This window comes from Dama dama, chromosome 32 (genome assembly GCF_033118175.1).
Source record: "Dama dama isolate Ldn47 chromosome 32, ASM3311817v1, whole genome shotgun sequence".
Classification (NCBI taxonomy): Eukaryota; Metazoa; Chordata; class Mammalia; order Artiodactyla; family Cervidae; genus Dama; species Dama dama.
The window spans coordinates 22,636,215-22,658,686 of NC_083712.1; the positions used below are offsets into that span (position 1 = coordinate 22,636,215).

At 39.7% G+C, this 22,472-nt stretch overlaps 1 protein-coding gene across 1 annotated transcript; it reads left to right on the top strand.

Annotated features, from left to right (window-relative positions):
- Nucleotides 1-803: 803 nt before the first annotated feature.
- Nucleotides 804-19,832, top strand: F11 (coagulation factor XI). The gene is made up of 15 exons (XM_061134761.1): nt 804-911; nt 1,789-1,844; nt 4,293-4,455; nt 5,748-5,854; nt 6,759-6,918; nt 8,537-8,646; nt 9,357-9,516; nt 12,282-12,391; nt 12,485-12,647; nt 12,737-12,843; nt 15,624-15,792; nt 16,882-17,057; nt 17,850-17,945; nt 18,645-18,784; nt 19,330-19,832. The coding sequence occupies exons 2-15, from the start codon at nt 1,790-1,792 to the stop codon at nt 19,489-19,491; spliced, it is 1,878 nt and encodes a 625-aa protein (XP_060990744.1). The 5' UTR covers nt 804-911; nt 1,789; the 3' UTR covers nt 19,492-19,832.
- Nucleotides 19,833-22,472: the final 2,640 nt, after the last annotated feature.

Sequence of the window (22,472 nt, forward strand, 5' to 3'; positions counted from 1 at the left end):
TTTGTGTAGCTGAAATGTACTTTTATTGTTATTTATTTATTTTTGGCCCTATCGCATGGGATCTAGTTCCCTGAAAGTGAGTGTTAGTCACTCTGTTGAGTCCTACTCTTTGTGACCCCACGGACTGTAGCCCACCAGGCTCCTCTGACCATGGGACTCCCCAGGCAAGAACACTGGAGTGGGTTGCCATTTCCTCCTCCAGGGGATCTTCCCAACCCAGGGACTGAACCCACACCTCCTGGGTCTCCTGCATTGGAGGCAGGTGCTTTACCACTGAGTTACTCGTGCTCAGTACAACTAATCCTCTCTTTCCAGGTCTCCGAGGAGGTAACACTGTATAAAGGGAAATGGGCTTGCAGAAAAGCAGGGATCTACAATCGGCCCCACCCGCTCCACAACCCTGGAACAGCTGAGTTTCAATTCTCTACTGTTCCAAACATCAGTAAGTCCATCAGACTTCCCTTGTTTTCTTTTCAGATGATGAGACTCCAGTTAGCCTGGAATTAATGATTAACAGTTGCTATTTGAAAATGTGGTTAAGTGCAGCTTTGGCCAGCAGGCATCCTCATGTTGAGTTTGCCCAGTGGTTAAGGTACATGGGCAAATTTAAGTTCTCTAAGCGTCTCTCTGGGTCACTTGTTTGAATACACAGTAAAGCAAGAGAGAAAAAAAAATCAGTGTATTGAAAAAGCAAGCACCTCTACCAGAGTACATGTTTGACATGCAAAGATTTTAAGGACTTTCACAGGCATTCTTCATAAGGAAACAGTGTTACATCACACTGGGAATCAGTAAAAGTAAATATTAAAGTTAAGTGAACAGTACCTGCAAAAACTCATTTAGAAGAGGATGGCCATTTTGGAAGACAAAAAACATTCTTATTGAGAATTGCAACAAACAAGGTGTTTCAGGTATGATTTCAAAAATTATTATTTAAGATGTCCCTCAAACAATTATTCCTTGAAGTTTCTTTTTCTGTGGAGTTAAAAATTTTTTACAATAGAGAATAAAACATGTCTGATTTAATATTTTGGAAGTTTTTAGTTAATATCCTAAGCAAGGTGGGAGGAGATTGCCGAATGGAAGAAGACTAATAGTTTGTACTCAGTAGCAAGTATTTTAGAAATTAAAAAGATATTCAAGAATAATATATACACATCAGAAGATGATCTGTCTCATAGATTTCCCTTGAGACAGGAGAATTGTCTCAAGTTTTCCATAGAGATGTCAATTCAGGGCTTTGTGGGGATAAATATGTGTGTAGAAGACCGAGACAATCTAGGAATATATTTGCAATCTCATTTTAAAAATAGAAAATTTTAGAAGTAGAAAATCAGTTATAGCTTCTTTGATAAATTTAGAAAAGAAACTTCAACAATGGAAAGAAAGGAAATGAATTGGAAGAGAAGATAAACATGGAAAAATTGAGATGGAGAGAGGGTCAGATGATCATGAGAAATGTCTGATTAATAGTGAGTTGGAAAAAAAAAATAGTGAGTTGGAGGCAAAAGAGAGGGAGCGAAGGAAGGAAAGGGGACAACCCTTCTCTCTGACTCCTTGGTTCCACCCAACCGTGAAAGTGTTGACCACTGCACAAATAACCATATCGAGGAATATTCTAGGATTGGGGGGAAGATAAAATTCAGCACTATGATAAGGAGCTCTGTGAACACTATTGAAATATTTACTCCTTTCCCTCCAAATTTCTTATAAACTCTGATGTCAGTAAATTAATTACAAATTCATGTCTTATGTGCTAAACATATGCACATTTTTCATTTTTTGTAGGATGACTTTATTATATAAAATGGTACATTTCACTTTATTTGCCTCAGTTGCTGGTGGTAAGTAGACTTTTATATTTAGTGTGGGCTGGAAATAGCTTGGTTCCCTGACTTGTGGATTAGAAAACAGGAGGGCATAAACCCCAAAGGGAAAATCACACATTGTCTTATTAATATTTTATTTAAGAAGGTCTAGTGGTGAGTCTAAACCTGTATAGTAATTACCATCAAACTAGTAATGAGTGATAATGATATTTTGAGATATCTGAAACTGTAGAGTTTTCAAATCTGCTATTTTTATTATACAAAGGCACAGGTCCTGTGGACACTAATGCATTTTGCTCTTACACTAGTCATAGAAAGATATGCCATATTTTAATTAGAAGTTAGTGAAAATAAAGTTGGAATTTCTCCCCATTAAGTCCATGGACTACATAATCCTATCAGCCTCTAGTGATACTTTCTACTGTTCTTTACCTATGTACTTTTCCACATACTTACTGACATGTTGATTATTACTGTGATAAAATTACTTATTTTTAGTTTTACTTATTTTTTTGTTGCTACAATAAGTTTGAGTTATATTTTGTCCTGCTCAAATATTTAAATTTTTCTTTTATATATATACACTTATATATTTAAGAAGACCAAGGGTTGTATCTTAGTATTTGTCAAGGAAAATATACCAAGATTAAAAACTCCAATACATTTATTCAGTGATTAAATAATAATGACCTAAAAATCCAAAATCTGGAATATTAGATGTTTCATTCTAGAAACAGAAGAAAATTTCAATTTTATGTAATTTAGTTTTGTTTGTATTTTTAACTTATTTATGGTTTCAGTGGAAAGTGAAAGTGAAGTTGCTCAGTCATGTCCGACTCTGCAACCCCATGGACTGTAGCCCACCAGGCTCCTCTGTCCATGGAATTCTCCAGGCAAGAATACTGGAGTGGGTTGCCATTTCCTTCTCCAGGGGATCTTCCTGACCCGGGTTTGAACCCGGGTCTCCTGCATTGTAGGCAGATGCTTTACCGTCTGAGCCACTAGGGAAGTCCTTCAGTAGAAGGGGCTTCAATAATTTTTCCAAGAGTCTAAAGTTTTTGTTACTAAAATGACCTATTTGTTTGGTTTTGTTTTATTAACACATAATTGATGTACAGCACTGTATATGTTTAAGGTTTACAGCACAATGGTTTTCCTTACATACATCATGAAATGATGGCCACAATAGATTTAGTGACCATCCATCATCTCATATAGATACAACATTAAACAAACAGAAAAAAATGTGTTCCTTATGATACAATCTCATAGGATTTACTCTCCTAACTTTCACATATAATGTACATCAATGTTAATTATATTTATCATATTGTACATTTCATTTCTGGTACTTATTTATCTTATAACTTGAAGTTTGCACCTTTTGACTTTTTTTTTTTTTTGGCCATGCCATGCAGCATGCAAGGTCTTTGCTCCCCAGCCAGGAATCGAACCCATGCCCTCTGTAATTGGAGCACAAAGTCTTAACCACTGGACTGCCAGGGAAATCCCCCTTTTGACTATCTATATCCAATACCCTTTTCCTCCAGTGACTGTCTCTGGTATACACAAATCTGATCTCTTTTTTAAAAATGTTTGTTTTTAAGGTATAATTGATGTACAATGCTATGTTAATTCCTAAAAACAAATGAACAAACATAATGAAACAGAAATAGAGTCATAGAAACACAGAACAAACAGGTGATTGCCAGAGAGGAGGTGGGAAGGTGAAGAGAGAAACAGGTGAGGGTGATTAAGAGGTACAAACTTCCAGCTGCAAAATAAATGATTCATAGTAATAAACTGTACAGTGTGGGGGATATAGTTAATAATTATGTACTATCTTTGTATGGTGACTGATGGTAACGAGATTTGTCATGATGATAAATTGAAATGTACAGAAATATCCAATCATTATGTTGTGCAACAGAAACTAACCTAGTGTTGTAGGTCAACTGAACTGGTCCATTTAAAAGAGTGAAGTGATGTGATACCTTATCCCATCAAGGGTCATCAAACACTACCCAAAGCAGTAGGTACACAAAGTTGAGTGGCTACCCAAAGGCTACACAGAGCCTTTGTTTCACACAAGCATGGCGTTTAGACACAGAGAAGCGATGGGGAAAGGAAAAGCAGAGACCATTCTAGACCTGGATGGGGTCCTAAAGGGCATTTTTGCCAGAAAAGATCTGAAAAACAAATCAATTACTCGCAAAGCACCCACATCTCCAGACAATCACTCAGAAGCACCATTCTATTGAGACACACATGCCATTTTATAATTTTCTTTTCTATCTGTGGCTGCTTATCCAGTAAACTAAAAGTGTTGATGGCCCTGATTTCTAAGTTCTGACATAGTTCCTGTTAAGTAGACCTATTTCACTTGCCTTTGTGAGATTATTATCTGATCGGACATGTGCCCCAGAAAATCCAAAATCACACGTGTCATGTATTACAACCTAGAGTGTGTGACCACGCTGTTCCAAGATGCCTACTTTAAAGGAGGAGATGTCACTGTGGTTTTCACGCCGAATGCCAAGCACTGCCAGATCATCTGCACCCACCATCCAAGATGTTTGTTCTTCACTTTTATGACTGAATCATCATCAGAAGATCCTACCAAGTGGTAAATGTTTGCTTTTCTACATAGAGGAATAGATTGTATATGACAGACAATTACCAACAATGAATAGTCATCTACCATTTTATAAAACTTAATGTGAACATTGGAAAATGTATCTTCGTTCAACTGAAATATTAAATATTTACAGGAGAAAGAGCAGCGTTTAGGCAGGGCAGGGGGAACAGACATGCCCCTCAGTGTGGACTTTTCAACTTCTCTTGTGGTCTCAATATTAATGATACTCTCTGTCTGATTTTTTTCTACTTTAAAGCTAGTTCATCATTTTGTTCTTTTCCTTTCATTGATTATTGATATTTTATATTATTCAAATTAGTACATTTCCCTCAATGATGTTATTAGAAAAAAATTCATTGTTTATAAAGGTAATTTGAAAGAATAGTACAATGACTTCATATCATCCCAAGACTTTTTGCCATTTTTGTCTTCTCTATCATGTATGTGTAGATGTCTAACCATTTGAAATACTTTGAAGCCATCATAATATTTCACCCTTAAATATTTCAGCATACATTATTGTACACAAAAGACATTAAAAATTAATGAGAATCCCTTTATACCATCTCAGTTGTCCTTTCAATGTAATTTACAGCAATTAACCAGAATCTTATCAAGATTCACAAATTACAGTTGGTGGTTTTGGCTCTATAGTCATATTCTTAAAAATCTTGGGACATTCCACCTACCATTTTTGTTTTCACACTGAGTTTAACATTTAATAATAAAGCTTTACTGCAGAATGACATTATCAACATCTTTATGCACTATTGCTGCATCCAGAGTATTTACATAGTTCCCTGAACTTATAAAATTTACTATTCTAGAATTTACGACTGAGGTTGGCAAAGTTTTTCTTAATAGGCAGAAAGTAAATATCTTAGGCTTTGTGGATCCAATAGCAAAATCAAGAATATTATATAAATACTTATATAATGATTCAAAATATAATCATTGAAAACTACAGAAACCGTTCTTAGCTCATGAATTATATACTGAAACAGGCAGAGAGAGCTGCATTTAACCAAAAGGTCATACATAGTTCACCCACTCCTATTTCTTGTTTGGAAGGAAAATTTTATGTCCTCTTTCCAATGTCAGGATGTTGGAATGAAAACGAAACTCACAGTCTCTTAAGAAATATTTGTTTTGGCATGAGATAGAGGAGTTTTTTTCCTTCTCTTTGACTCTCTGTGGGCTGACTTTTAAGATCCATTATTTTAAAACATACATTTTCACCCAATAATGTTATTTCTTTAAAAAAACAAACAAACAAACAGGTATACTTGCATCCTGAAAGACAGTGTTACAGAAACACTGCCAATGGTGAATATGACAGGAGCAATTTCTGGATATTCTTCCAAGCAATGCTTGCACCAAATAAGTGGTAAGATGTCTTTCTAGAATTGCTATTTATTAGTTACTGTGATGTATACATGTAGTTACACCAGCTATGGTTTTATGGCTATAAAATAAAATCCTGCGATACGGAAACAAAGCCTCTCAGTGAAGTACCCTTCACATAGAGTAAAAATGAGCACACATGCATGTCTTCCCCACCACTGCATTATGTTCCTCTTCTTCTTAATCACTCAGTCATGTTTTTGACATTTTGTGGCCCCATGGACATACCCGCCAGGCTCCTCTGTCCATGGAATTTTCCAGGCAAGAATATTGGAGTAGGCTGCCATTTCCTACTCTACAGGACTTTTCTGACCCAGGGATAGAACCCCTATCTCTTGTGTCTCCTGCACTGGCAGGTAGATTCTTTATCACTAATGCCACCTGGGAAGCCCCACCCTATTACAGTTCATTAATATTTATCTCATCAGACACATCCAACTACATTAGTTCATCATTCATTTTTTGCCCCCTCCTTTCCAGCTTAAAGTTTTATATGAAAGTCCTTATTAAATATATTAATTCAAATCAAGGAAAGCAGCTATAAAGGTTGAGATGACACTTGCCATAAGAGTGAAATAGATACTAGTATAGGTTAACTAGTGAATCAGTCCATTAGTGGAGTTAAGGAGACAAGAGAGGCCAGTTCATAAAACTGAAGCAGAAATGTTCGTCTCATATTGCCGCAGTGTAAGAAGGACACTGGCATTCTCTTACTGTTTCCATGGAAGAGTAGGAATTAAGCAGATTAAAATGAAACTAGAGGATTTCTGAGAAAAAATCAGTGAAAGAGTGAAAGAGTAAGTCTGGAGGAACAGTGGCTAAGATTGAATTGTCAGACTTGACCCCAGAGACTGGAAAATAATCATATATTCTGATTTTATTTCCAGCTTGCAACAAAGATGTGTATGTGGACCTAAACATGAAGGGAATGAACTATAATAGCTCTGTTACCCAGAGTGCTCAGGAATGCCAAGAGAGGTGTACAGATGACACGCATTGTCATTTTTTTACATTCGCCACAAAACACTTTCCAAGCATAAAGGATCGGTGAGTGAGCTGTGGGCTGATGGAAAACAAAATGGAATTCTTTTTTTTTCCTATCAACTTGATGTCAAATTTTATTTTTAACCCATACAAGACAATTCTAAAAATACTAATACTATAGATTTTTTGGTGAAAAATGTATTTAAGGTTTAACTTGGATGCACTTCCTTTTATAATACAGAGTCAGCCTTTCAATGACACTTACCAAAAATGTTAAATCCACCTCCTAGCTAATTTATTACTATTGCTGTTCAGTCTCTTAAGTCACGTCTGACTCTTTCTGACCCCGTGGACTGTGGCCCTCCAGGCTCCTCCGTCCATGGGATTCCCCAGGCAAGAATACTCGAGTGGGTTGCCATTTCCTTCTCCCGGGGATCTTCCTGACCCAGGGACTGAACCCGTGTCTGCTGCTAATTTATAGAGTGCTACATTTTTTAATTGGCAATTTTAAAACAATTGCAATGGTCAGTCAGTTCCATTCTCAGCCTAAAGGATGTTACAGTCTGAACTTGTAGACTCAAAAAGTAAAACCTACTTAGATATCCTCCCAAATAACAGTTCCCCACCTGAGACAAAGTAACTGAAACCAGTGTGAAATACTTTAAAACTTGTCCCCATGCTAGATTTTGAAATATTCCAGGGATAAATCTATTATGTAAAAATATAAGAGGATCTGATTTGAAACTGATTAACCTCTTTTAAGAAATATTTTTAGGGAAAATATCATTAACTTTTTAATTTAGAAATATTTGAGATATTCTGGATTTGTATAGGGAACTACAATTATCTGGAGCTTCCCTGGTGACTCGGGGGTAAAGAATCTGCTTGCAATGCAGGAGCCATAGGAGGTGTGAGTTCAATACCTGGTTTGGGAAGATCCCCTGGAGAAGGAAGGGGCAAAGCTCTCCAGCATTCTTTCCTGGGAGATTCCATGGACAGAGGAGCCTGGCAGGCTACAATCCATGGGGTCGCAGAGAGTCGGACATGACCGAAGCGACTTAGCACACACACGCACTATGCTCATCTGAAATCCAACAATGAAAGAACTCAAAATGACTAGTATTTGGATTTTAACATTCTGGTCTACACACTCACAAAAAGGAGATGAGAGGAAATAAAGTGTTAAAGATTTACTTGAAGAAAAGCAATGGATGATAACACAAGATGAAGCTCTCAAATCAATAATTAAGATTTTGTGGTTTATCTTTAGCTCCGCTCAAACCCACCTTTTTACGTATTTTATGTGTTAAGATTCAATGCAAAGTGAACAGCAAGCCAGGACAGTGGGAGTTGCTAGGTATTATTTGAAAAGTTAAAATGCTAAAATTGAGACGAGCTTGAGAAGTCTTTAATCCCTACATCTCCACTCTTCATGTCACTACCCATCTAAAGCTGTCATTTTACTGATGAAAAAATAAAACTGACAAAATTCACAGGACCACCAGCTCCCAGCAGAGACGGGACTCGAGCAGCTGTCTAGTCTCTCAGATCACTGTTTTCTGAGCAATTCTTTAGCTTCCATGCTCAGGCCATCTCTAAATGTGAATTTTTTATTATCTTGTATTTTTCCTTACTTGCGTTTGGAGGAATAAAATATTTTTCCATTTTGGTCTTTATTCAGTAACATTTGTCTGTTGAAGAACACCCAAACAGGGACACCAAACAGCATAACGAAGCTCCGTGAAGTGGTATCTGGATTTTCTTTGAAGTCCTGCGGCCTTTCTAACCTGGGTAACTACTATTTTCTTAATGAGGTAGTTTAGCCATTTAATGCTAATGATACGTACAATGGGCCTTACTTAGGATACCAATTTGGGCTCACTGATGAAAAATGGACCCATTGACCTTTTATCTTCCTCGTGAGAAAAAATTCATTATGTTCTATATGATTAAAATTTATGTTGGAATTTAAAGCTTAAAACAATCACTTCAGTTATCCTAATTTTAAAAAGTGTAAAAGATCTTGGGATAAACAAATCTTTAAAAGTTACTAGTAAGACCTTGTTTCTTTAGAGCAGTTTGAGGCTCGCAGCAAAATTGAGAGGAAAGGATAAAGATTTCCCTTTATTTCCTGCCCAGACACGTAGTCAGCCTCCCCTATTACCAGCATCCCTCACCAGGAGGTACATCTGTTACAACTGATGAACCAACATCATAATCACATCATAATCTCCCGAAGTTCACAGTTTACATCACAATTCACTCTTGGAGTCGTACATTGTATGGGTCTGAACAAATACATAGTGGTATGCTTCCATCATCAGAGCACAATTCAGAATATTTTCACTGCCTTGAAATTTCTCTGTGTTCTGCCTGTTCACCCCTCCCTCATCTCCCAAAAAATTTTTATATGGAATTTACGAATACTGTGAGTGGGGTTTTACCTTTACCAGTGCTACCAATGAACTGACCTTCTGAATACGATTTCTTCTGTCGTGCAGCTTGTATTAGGGACATTTTCCCTAGAACGGCGTTTGTGGACATTACCATCGACACCGTCAAGGCCCCAGATCCCTTTGTCTGTCGCAGTATTTGTACTCACCACCCCGGCTGTCTGTTTTTCACCTTCTTGTCTGAAGAATGGCCAACAGCATCTGAAAGGTAAGGAGCTAAGATTAAGGGTCATGTGTTACCTTTTAAAACAGTTGATCAAAACCCACCCTTGAAAATTCTAAGCAACTACAAATTTTATCTAAATGTCTGTCTAGAAAAGACAAAAACTGCAAGGAAGAATCCTAGCTCCTCTCTTTCCATTTCCCACTTACTGACCGCAGGACTGTTGCTTTTCTTTAGGTTAGGGAGGTCTTTGCCTTCAGCAAAAGGAGAGAGACAGAGGATGAGATGATTAGATAGCATCAGTGACTCAATGGGCATGAATTTGAACAAATTCCGGGAGATAGTGAAGGACAGGGAAGCCTGGTGTGCTGCAGTCCATGGGGTCCCAAAGAGACGGACACAACTTAGTGACTGAACAACAATGACAAGAACGAGAGAGTTGCTAGTTCTGAATAGAAAGAAGAAAATAATGATAGTCACTGAGAGGTATCTCAGGCCAATGCCTGGTTTAAGATCATTGACCCTGGAGTACAAAAGGCTGGAAATAGCAGTGACCTGTCAAATCCAAAGTGGAGAGCGGTGGAAACGATGGCCTTCATCAAAAGAATTCGGGATAATGGTGGAGGAAGCTTTGAGAATTTAGGCCATTTCCCTACTGATGGATATTAACACAGGAAACTGTAATAAAAGCATGGGAAATTGCTATGATCATCAAAAGGATGTTTGTTGCCCCCATTAACAAAATTCACTTAAAAAATCATCTTAAGACTGCTTAAAAATCTAGATTGTAGGTATTATCTGAATCTGAATTCTCAGAGTCCTTGGCATTTGCTTGACATGGCTGTTCATTCCTGGGGAGAGTGTCCCCCAGAGCAATTCAGCCAAAATAAGCCCTTGAACTCCTGTCCATCAAGCAAGACTGGTTTTTTATCGAGGGAGTGAAAGGTTGTTGTTAGGGTTAGGGTTAGGGGTAAGGTTGTTGCTGACACATGAAAAGACGCCGGGATTCTTGGCCTCTGGAGGAGAAGAACTCAATCCGGGGCCAGAGACGAGGCTTGACCGCCCAGAGCTTTTGTGTAATCAAGTTTTATTAAAGTATAGAGGAGATAGAGAAAGCTTCTGACATAGGCATCAGAAGGGGGCAGAAAGAGTACCCCTTTGCTAGTGTTAGCAATGGCATTATATACTCTAATTAGCTATTACAGTGAATCAAAGGGATGTCTGGAGGTTGTAAAGGCCTCCCATAATTTACATTTTAAGATAACAGGATTAGCCAGAAGGTTTTTTCCAGAGACTCTCCTCAAGCAGGATACATTATTGTTATATAATCCTAAGGAATATAGAGGGAAAAAAAGTTCGTCCTCTCCTTCTCCTTGAGGATTCCAGACCCCTCTCTCCTTGGGCACCCCTAGACTTCTTATCAACCTGCCTAGGAAATGACTCAGGAGGATAGAACTACAGAAGTATCAATACTAGGTTTGTCACATGAGAATATGTTTGTTACTTTCATTTTCTCAATATGGTTCTAACATGGGGATATGATAAGTACACTCAATAGATTAAAAACCTTGTACTACTTGGGCCAGAGTGGAAGTAAAAGAGAAGTGATCAGATTGGGATATATTGTTAATGTAGAGCCAGTAAGATTTGCTGATGGATTGAATACCAGCATGAAGGAAAAAGTCAGTGATGGCTGCACAATTTTTGGCTCAAGAAAGTTGGAAGGATGGAAATACCAATGAAGAGATGAGGGAAGATTTCCCACAGAGTTGATTTCCAGAGGGAAGAGGTGTCTGGTAGTCAATGAGAAAGAAATATTGAATTGGCAGTTAAAAAGAGAGATTTAAGTCAGTGATTAGGTATCCCCAGCTGGTAATTAATGCTGCTGAAACTGATGAGATCATCAAAAAATTGAACAGAAAGAAGGAGGGCAAAGATTGAGCCTCAAGGCATTAAAAATTTCAGAACTTATAAAGATGCCTTTGTAAGGTGTTATTTTGTCTTAATCATGGTTCTTTTTCTTTCATATTCCATTTATAAAATTCCCAATCAATACCTATAAGAGGAGGTATTTGATCATCATTACAGGGTGAGAGAAGAACATGGGTGCTACAAGCCAAGACTTGGCCTCTTAAATTCGAATTAATGAATATTAAATAAAACTAAATCTTCATTTCCTCAGCTGTATTAGCCACATTTCAAGTACTCATCATATGGCTGGCTGGTGCCTGTTGTAGTGACTAGCATAGACACGGAGTGTTCACTTCGTTGCAGAAAACTCTGTTGGACATCACTGACCCGGATTGGGATTTTGTGCTGGTTAGGAAAGGTTACTTCTTCCCAGAGAAATGCCGCCTGGGTGTGGAGCCTGCATTTATCTCTGTCTGTGGCAACCCACTCCAGTACTCTTGCCTGCAAAATCCCATGGATGGAGAAGCCTGGTAGGCTACAGTCCATGAGGTCGCAAAGAGTTGGACACGACTGAGCAACTTCACTACAGCAACTCTGAGTCGGAGATTTCTAGGCAGCATGAAAATCCTTGAATGGTTGAGATAGTCTAGGAAAGTTGAGAGAAAGGAAATGAAAAAGGAAAGTGCTAGGAATGGTGATGTTGAACAGAGCAAGCTCAGAAAATTTAGAGGCAGTTTGGAAAATTTGTCTGCAACCTAGAGTCTGACTCGGTATACTTTCAAAATGGGAACGCCTTCCCTATTAAATACCAACAGGAACTGATTTCTATATGCACTATGAAAATGTCTTCTTTGATATGTTTTACATGGTGCCTCTGTACTTCCCTTTTTCACTCTTAGAAATCTGTGTCTCCTTAAAACATCTTCAAGTGGATTGCCAAGCGCACGCTTTAGAAAGAACAAAGCCTTTTCTGGTTTTAGTCTACAAAACTGCCGGCACAGTGTCCCAGGTAATCAGTGCAAGCTCTTTCTTCTGATCAAGGTCAACAAATGGGTGAGAGGGTTTTGCATTTCACATCCCAATATGTGCTTCTGCTGTCCAGTGTTCTGCCATTCTTCATTCTATCGCAACACTGATTTCTTGGGAGAAGAACTGGACATTGTAGACGTGGACGGACATGAAGCCTGCCAGAAAACATGTACCGACAGCATCCGCTGCCAATTCTTTACCTATTCTCCATCTCAAGAATCATGCAACGGAGGGAAGTAAGACATATGTCAAGTTCCATAGACGCTCCTGTCCCAGCTTGTTGAGAGATGCATTATGTTTATACCATTTTGCTTCCAACCTGCAGGGGTAAATGCTACTTAAAACTTTCTGCAAATGGATCTCCAACTAAAATACTTCATGGGACAGGAAGCATCTCTGGATACACATTAAGGTTATGTAAAATGGATAATGGTGAGTTTAATGTCACTTGAAAAAAGTAATAACCTGAAGGAATTATTTTATACTGAGTATGTCATGACTAAGAGAATCAATAATAGCCACAGAGGGGAGAAAATTAGTACAACAATGAATCTAGTTGCAATTTTCTGTTATTTTCACTGCTATCAATCAGGCTGACCTGTTTTAAAGGTAAATATTGGGCTTTAACTGAACTCTGCATTGCCTGGCATTAATTAAATATATGTTATAATCCCTGGGTCAAGAAGATCCCCTGGAGAAGGGAATGGCAACCCACCCCAGTATTCTTGCCTGGAGAATCCCATGGACAGAGCAGCCTAGCCTGGTGGGCTATAGTCCATGGGGTTGCTAAGAGTCAGACACCACTGACATTTTTTGCTTAAACATTTTATAAATGTTTATAAACATTTTATAAAAATTTGATACATTTATATAACCAGTATTTCCTGGTGAGGCTCAGGCTTAGGTAACATTTTTATGTCTGTTTGTTGATATCAAGGTCAATGATCTTTCTTATTATCCTTTATAATAGAAATATCAACCAGCATCTTAATTAGTCATTTTCTTTCTATTTGTTGTTACTTGATCTTTAATTGAAATATAAATAATCATCTTATGTTTGGAAAATTATGTTATCTATGCAAGAAGTACTCAGTAACTCCTTCTCCAGGGCCTTCAAATTTCCTGCAAGTGTTTATGAGTATTTATGAATATTAGCAAAAGTTACAATAAAACCTTATTAACTTGTAACAATGAGTATGAGAGAGTGGAAATAAAAAGATTATCTATATTAAGCAAGACCTATAATAATATAAAAAGGATAATGGCAGATCAGCAGTACTTCCATTCCAGTGGCCAGTTTCTGAGCATAGTAACAAAAGATGGTTTGTAGGCAAACAAGACTGTCTAAGACATAGAAAAGGAGCATTCTCCCTACACGCATTCCTCCCTAAATTATCATAATAACCTATGACGACTTTAGTGTTCACTGATTTACATACACTGCATGTTTCTGGACTTTTATCGCTTACTGCCCAATATTACAATGCAATATAAATTAAGTTGCAGCTGAGATTTAATGAGTAAAATGGAAGTGATAATTATGCTTTGTAGTAGATTTCAAAGTATGAAAAACTTCTGTGTCAGAAATACTGGCTCTACTGAGAGGTGAAATAAATCCTGAGGTTCCCTGAGAACTTGTTTTGTAGAACACACAATGTTACATTGTGTCCAATATTACCCCTCTAGCTGGGAAATTCTGCCTTTCTAGAGTTTAGAGGGGCTCTGATGGGACCCTGGACGATTCTAGCTTCTTCACAAGGACAGTCAGTTGACTTGTATCTCATACCTTCTCTGTTTTCCTTAACAATAAATTTACCCAAGACAAAAAGGAGCATTTACAATCTTTCTGTTGTCCTGGTGCTACCAAGCAATAGAAAGGATGCAGCCAATTTTATTGTCAGTAATGGTGATATAGTTTTAAAAAGGGGAGGCAGCACTTACACCCTAAGTTGCAGAATCCATTCTCTACCCTCCTTCCTTCATTATGTTCCTTTCTAATGAATCTATGGACTCTGGTCTTTAAAGGTTGCAGACTATATCAGGTGTAGACTGACAGCCAAACAGAAAATATAAGGTAAAGGAAAATAAAATCTTATGTCTTTTTAGTGCACCTTCTGATATAAGTGAAATGAATTGATTACATTTTGCTGCATCATTAAAAATGTGCTAATATACAAGGGAATATCTGACCGAGATGTTTATATCTTATACTGTCATTGGTTTATACTATAACGTAACTTTCTGAAGACACAGAGCAATTGCCATCCAAAGAAACATCTATTAGTTCAAAATGCAAGGCCAAGCATGGGTATTTTCAGCACTTTGAACTGAGAAACGAACACCGAGATCTATAACTCATCTTAACAAGGTCTTTATTTACATGTTGTTAATATAGCTTAGTTACTGCTGACATATTAATTTTCCAAGTCAAGAAAGGAACTGAGGGGTGAGTTTGAATCAAAGTCCTCGGAAATATCAAGGGTCGCGCATAAAACCCCAGTCTGTCAACAAGACCAAAGGGCAGAAGCAGTTCACAAACAGAAGAGAAGCCAGGTTGGGACGTGGGTGGAGCTGGAGCGACGGGGCCCAGAGGGCAGCTGGGGTGGAGGGCAGTGGGAGGAACTGGACAAAGGCTGCAAAGTGAGTGCACGGCGCTCACCTTTAACCAGTTCTCAAACATTGGTGAGGCTGATCAAAACTTAGGTGGGTAGGGTCCGCTGTCAGAGTTTCTGATTCACCACGTCCAAGGTGGGGCTCAGGAGTGGTCATCTCTCACAAATTCCCAGGTCATGCCTGGGAGGTCGGTCTGGGGGCCACACTTGACAACCATCACTTTAAAAGAACCACTGGGGTTGTTGTTTGAGGGAGGGTAAGCCTCGAAGTCCCAGATGAGGCATTATTTTATTGTCGTTCAGTCGCCCGGTCGTGTCCGATTGTTTGCGACCCCATGGACTACAGCATGCCAGGCTGCCCGGCCCTTCTCTATTATTTGAGGCATTATTTGGGAATGTGCAATTACAAGGTGACCCACCCATTCAGCTTTTATGTTCATATTGTGCTTTGCCAACTTGAGTCTAAAGTATCTTCAAGTGAAGGTCACGGTACATTATTGAACCCAGAGAAGGTGTTCTGTACCGTGAGCCTGAAGGAATGTAGCTACTGATGGAAAATGAAGATTTAGGAAGCTTCTCACTGCAATCCTTCTGTTGTAGTGTGTACAACCAAGATCAAGACCAGAATTGTTGGAGGAACCCAGTCTGTTCATGGAGAGTGGCCGTGGCAGATAACTCTGCACGTGATATCACCCACCCAGAGACACCTGTGTGGAGGCGCCATCATCGGAAACCAGTGGATATTAACAGCTGCTCACTGTTTCAACGAGTTCAGTACCATTGCTGGTTTTACTCCTTCACCACGCTCACGCATATATTAATATTAAATCTACTCTAGTATTTTATTTAAAAGATGTAAACTTTCCTATTTGCTAAATTAATTTTCTGTTTTAGTGGGGGGAGAAAAGCAAAAAGGAAGAACTGTTCATATTCTATACCAGCATCAGAGAGGTGCAGGAACATGGCTCCATAATATTCTACTTTTCTGGTTAAATGTATACACATCCCCAGGGGACTTCTGGTTACTTCCTGTTGAGTATATCACCTTCTGTGCACTGTCCTGGGCTTTGGATTCAGGAAACTTAAAGAGAATTTCCTGCTTCCCGAATGTAATTTCCCATTTATTCTCCCTCTCCCCTCTGACTCTGTCTCCTCCTCCTTCTTCTCCTCTCTCTCTCCCTACCCCTCTCCCCACCCCTCACTCTATTTCCAGACGCAGAAAGAAGGGTTTATTATACATCATCATATTGGATTCCCTACTTCAGTCATTTTCATTACCGGCCAAATATAAAAGCTCCATCGAGAGCATACAAAGGGTGTGTATCCCAGGGAATTTTAGTTGACCAGACTTCCTCTTTGCACCGCAGTATCTTCTGGGTTGTTTTTAGACTCAGATTTGTGGTTTTCTTGGTTTATTTTTATCAGTATGCAGCTTACTCATAACTCAAAGATTTGAGGTCAATAGTCTCTTTTAGCTTTTACATATGGGACAGTGGGATGCCAGAAAGTATGAGTGAATTTCTCAGGGTCACAGCCAATCAACAGCGGCACTGAAAGTTAGAACCCAGAACTCTGTGTGTGTGTGTGTGTGTGTGTGTGTGTGTGTTGAAGGGTGGAAAAAGTATTCATTGATGTTTGTGTGTTTCATATAAGGTAAATGATAGCCCAGGACCTTCCATAAAAGAGGACTATGTGACTGCAAAATCTTAGCAGAAAATCACTTCTTTCCACCTAAAAGCCCCCCACCGGCAGAAAATATTAGCCAGATAGGAATAGTTAGTTAAATAGCACTGTATCTCAAAAGGTTGGGAATTATTTGCTAAAGGAATTCTCTTTTCCTCTATTGCTTACTCCTTAGGGTCGAGTCACCTAACTTATTGCGTGTCTATAGCAGCATTTTAAATCAATCAGAAATAAAAGAGGATACATCTTTCTTTGGGGTTCAAGAAATAATAATTCATGATCAATATAAAAAGGCAGAAAGTGGATATGATATTGCCTTGTTGAAACTAGAAACCGCAATGAATTACACAGGTATGGAAAATTTTAAACAGCAAGTTGTCTACAATGATGCCCAGTTTCACACTCCCAGACTCATGGCCTGACCCTGGCAATCCCTCCATGTATTACTGTCATTAAAAAGGAAGAGGGGCTGCAAAGCTCCCCTTTCAGTCCATTAAGACTGAGTGCTAGGAACTTCCCTGGTGGTCCAGTGGTTGAGATTTTGCCTTGCAATACAGAGGGTGCAGGTTTGATCCCTGGTCTGGAACTGAAGATCCCACATGCCACATCCCACAGGCAAAAAAATCAGAGCATAAACAACAGAAGCAACATTGAAACAAACTCAATAAAGGCTTTAAAAATGGTCCACATTAAAAAAATGCATATTCACATAAAAGACTGACATGCTGTCCTGATGATTGAATCTATTTTTTTGTGGGGAGGGGTTAAAATGGCAAGTTTTCTTCAGGTGCACAGGATGACATAACTTCATAATATATCATAATATTAAAGATGATTTATATCTCCTCTTTAAGGAAGAAAGGATGGCAGATCAGGAATGATGAAGCAGCTTCTACAGGATCCCAGACCTCACGAGAGTGACAGTTAATGGAGGAGGTTCTCCCTCGTTCCCTCCTCCTTGATGTGCGATAGATAACTCTGACCGTGAGGGATGAAAACGTATGACAAAGAGGCAAAACAAAAAACCCGAATATAATAAACTGAGAACACACCCTGATCATAGAAAGTGAAGGAAGAGAGTCTTTCCTGGGAAATGTGATGTATACTGTTTCTGACAACTAAACTGTGATTTTTAAAATCTAGATTCTCAACGGCCCATATGCCTACCTTCCAAAGGAGATAGAAATGTGATGTATACTGAATGCTGGGTGACTGGATGGGGATACAGAAAATTAAGAGGTAAGAAACTATATTTCTCTGTGTGCTACAGCTGAAGACACAGAACACCGTTTAATCACAATGCTTTCTGCTATCTCAAGTTGCACAGCTAAAATGAGAGTAAAATCATAACATTATTCAATTGCAGAAAGCATATTCATAAGGAAGGAAAGGCGAAAATCACCCAAATGAAGATGATACCTCGCCTGATTGGAAATTTTAAATATGACAATCTCTTTAAAGACTCATTACTTTTAATGAAATTTAATTCAAAACCTAGCACTTTTCAGTAGATGTCTTAGGCTGCTATCCAATTATTTTCTCTGGGAAATAATTCCAGTTAGAGCCATAATTAATTTTGAGCTTAATTAACATGAATAAAATGGTACAATAGTGAGAATAACATCTTCTCTACACTCTGTACGGAGAAGGCAATGGCACCCTACTCCAGTACTCTTGCCTGGAGAATCCCATGGATGGAGGAGCCTGGTGGGCTGCCGTCTATGGGGTTGCACAGAGTCAGACACGACTGAAGTGACTTAGCAGCAGCAGCTACACTCTGTAATTACAAAAGGTCTGTGAACTAAACCTGAGTTTTTTTTCCTTCTGGATTTTTACATAGGTGTGGTTTTGATTTTAAACATATGTACGTATATTTAAATTTATATTATATGTATGTGGTTATTCCATTTATGAACCAAAAAAAAAATTTTTTTTTAGACAAAATACAAAATACTCTTCAGAAAGCCAAGGTACCCTTGATGACAAATGAAGAATGCCAGGCAGGATACAGAGGGCACAGAATAACCAATAAGATGGTCTGTGCAGGCTACAGAGAAGGAGGGAAGGACGCCTGTAAGGTAACCCTGTCTTCAGCCACTTGAAAACCTCAAATTAGAATGTTTAATGCAGCAAACTTTTTAAAAAATTTTAAATTAATTTTATTTTACTTATTTATATTTGGCTGCGCTGGGTCTTCGTTGCTGCGCAGAGGCTTTCTCTAGTTGCAGGGCCCGGGGACTACTCCCGAGTTAATGTGACACATGGGCTCAGTCGCTCCGCAGCATGTGGGATCTTAGTTCCCAGACCAGAGATCGAACCCGAGTCCCCCCTGCATAGGCAGGTGGATTCTTAACCACTGGGCCACCAGGGAAGTCCTCTGTTTGGTGCATTTTGTAAAGAACAGTCTTCTGCCAATGAGCAGGGAACACAGTGGATTTGTTTTTTCCTTACCCTAAAATCTGCCATGGATAGATTGGTGTGGGGGGCAGGTCATCTGCTTCTTTGAAGTTTATTAAAGGGCCAGGACAGAATCTCAGGTGAAATCACTCCCAGGACAATGCATTTAAGATGCGAAGTGTCTGAACTGATCTGCGTGCCCTCTTCTTTTCCCTGTTTGTCACAGGGGGACTCGGGGGGGCCCCTGTCCTGTAAACACAACGAGGTGTGGCACCTGGTGGGCATCACGAGTTGGGGTGAAGGCTGCGGCCAAAGGGAGCGGCCAGGTGTTTACACCAACGTGGTCGAGTATGTGGACTGGATTCTGGAGAAAACGCAAGGCCCTTGAAAGGGTCCTCAGAGACCATTCGACTTCCTGAAGGGTAAATCAGATCGTTCCCTGAAGAGGGTTTGGATTTCACTGAAGAAGACACTGCACCTTCATTTTCCTCCACAGGCTACAATTCTGAGACTGTAACAGATGTAGGGGCTGGGTATTGGTAAGAGCCCACCAAGAAAAACCAAACTGTCAGGATCCCTAAGCTCCCAGGGTTCTGCGATGATCAGAGTCTGACTTCAGTATCTAGTCTCTGTTCTGTTGGCTATACCTCTTCTAAACCAAAGAAATACTATAAAGATTAAGATATTTAAAAATGAAAGCATAGCCAGATAGACCAGAAAAGAATCCAGTGGCGGCACCAAAGGATCGGGTAGAACTGCTCAAAGAAACCACTGTAAAAAGGTGTGGTAAATGAAATATGGGAAGAGGAGAAAATATGAACCGAGACAGTCATCATCCATTTGCTAGGTTCTGCGCTCTGTGTATGGGTAACTCTTTTGGGAAGAAAGAACTTAACTGAATTTGATGGCCGGTTTCAGGATAATCAAGAATTCTTGTCGTTAATTTTTAAATGGGTTTGGGTGGAGACAAGCTATGAATGAGTGTGAATGTGGACTCCAGAATTTCTGTAAGGAAAAGGATTAAAAGCAGCAATCCACCTGAAGTGGGTCCTCTGTGCATGGATTTCATCTGCATTTGACACAGTTTTGGGCACAGGAGGGCTGGTGAAGATGAGGGGGGTAAGCTAAAGACTTTCTAAGACAACCACATTTTGTGAGTGTGGGTTCACAAATCTACATTTGTAGATGATAAATGTACTGGACAGAAATCAATGTAACATACACCAATCCTACAGGTGAAAATGATTTGGGAACACATGGATGGGTACAGTAGTGTCTTCAGCATTTTCAAAGCAGCACCTTGTAATCTCAGTACTGGGATGTTCCCTGCCATGCAAATATTTACATGGTGATTGTTTTTGATATAGTCTAATAATCTAAAATTTGCACTATCCACACCAGTTTTCAATCCATGCCAACAACCTGTGTCAAGATTCTATCTAATATGCACAGTATTGATTGAGCAGACTGAACTGGGGGGAATATGGTGGTGAATCAGTCAATATCTCTACCTTCCTGAAGCTGCCAGTCTGGTTAGCAGGAGCCACAAAAAGAAAATAATTACACATGTATAAAATACAGAATTTTAAATGGAAATGAGGAGGCAGCATAGGGTTCTACGAGAAGGAAGAGGAAAAGAGAATTTGGAGCAGGCTCAAAGATTGGGATAAAAAGGAATTTTCCGAGGAAGACACAAGAAAAACAAAAGAAAAAAAAAAAAAAACCACACCAAATATAAAAGACTGGAATGGCATTAAGATCTTAGCTACCACCCCACCATATTAAAGACTCGGGGAAACTTTGCTCCATTTTGACGAAGAGGCTTGTCCCGACTGGTCCTGCTGGACCCCCTCCTCCCTTCACCCCCTGGGTCCTCCTCATCCTCTCTGCTGTTCTTATGGGCTTTCCCCACGGCCTACATCAGACTGTGGCAGAAAAGGCCTGTCCCTGTCCTGTTGCAAGAGACTTTTCCACATTCTGGATAAGGGCTTCGAAATTCACATGTGGAGACTTCACTACTGCCCTAGGCTCCAGCAGCCGTGAAGGGTGGCGCCGTGCTGGGGGCGTGGTTTCCTCTCTCAGCCCGCCTCTCCCCTAGAGTGCCGGAGGCTGCCTGGTACCCTTGGGGGCGGGGCTTCTGGGGGCCCCTCCCAGCATCCATCCCCTTTCCCTCCAAGAGTGTGTATGCAGTGTTCATCCATCAGAGCAGGCAAGCTTCTTTCTTTCCTTCTGTCCTTCCCAAGGCCATCTACAGACTGAAACTAACTCTTCCAAGCAATTTTTCAACTAGGAATGTGCCTCTGTGTGTGTGTGTGTGTGCATGCTCATGTCTAGGGGGGCGGGAGGGAATGAATGAAAAGGAATGTTTCTGATAACCGCAACACTGAACACTCACTCAGCTTCACTGCCTGTCTGGGTCTTGATGATCCCTCATCTTCAGATGCAGATTTAGTTTCCTAGGGCTTGGGTAACACATTGCCACAAACTGAACGCTTTAAAATGACAGAAACTTTTTCTCACAACTCTAAAGGCTGGAAACCTGAAATCAAGATTCAGCAGGGTCATGCTTCCTCCAAGGCCCCCAGGGGCAGTTCCTTCCTGGTCTCTAAATTTTAAATTATGGCCATCTTAGATCTCTGGGGGGCTTCCCTGATAGCTCAGTTGGTAAATAATTTGCCTACAATGCAGGAGACCCCAGTCCGATTCCTGGGTCGGGAGGATCCCCTGGAGAAGGGATAGGCTACCCACTCCAGTATTCCGGCCTGGAGAAATCCATGGACTGTATAGTCTGGGGGGGTCTCAAAGAATCAGACTCGACTGAACGACTTTCACTTTCACTTAGATCCCCAGGGCACTCGGGTGTGAAAGCAGAGTCCTAACCACTGCACCACCAGGGAATTCTTCAATTAGGAGCTTCTGGAGCAGCCATTTAAGCAATCCCTTAAGGATATCATTTCTATCATTTCATTTGATCCAAAAGAGTTAAAATGGACATCCTAGAGTTAACAGCTTGCTAAGTGGATATCCTAGACTTAAAATTCAGTCAGCCCATCAGTCAGCAATCAGTGATGTTAATAATAATAGGAACATCATTTTTGGCTAACAAGAGTAAGTGAAAGTGTGAGTCGCTCAGCTGTGTCTGACTCTTTGAGACCCCATGGACTGTAGCCTGCCAGGCTTCTCTGTCCACGGAATTCTCCAGGCAAGAATACTGGAGTGGGTTTCTATTCCCTTCTCCAAGGTGTCTTCCCAACCCAGGGACTGAACCTGGTTCTCCTGCATTTGCAGGCAGAGTATCTACCGTCTGAGATAGCAGGGACGCCCAACAAGAGAAGAAAATAATGCAACTAAGAATATTACAATATGTCC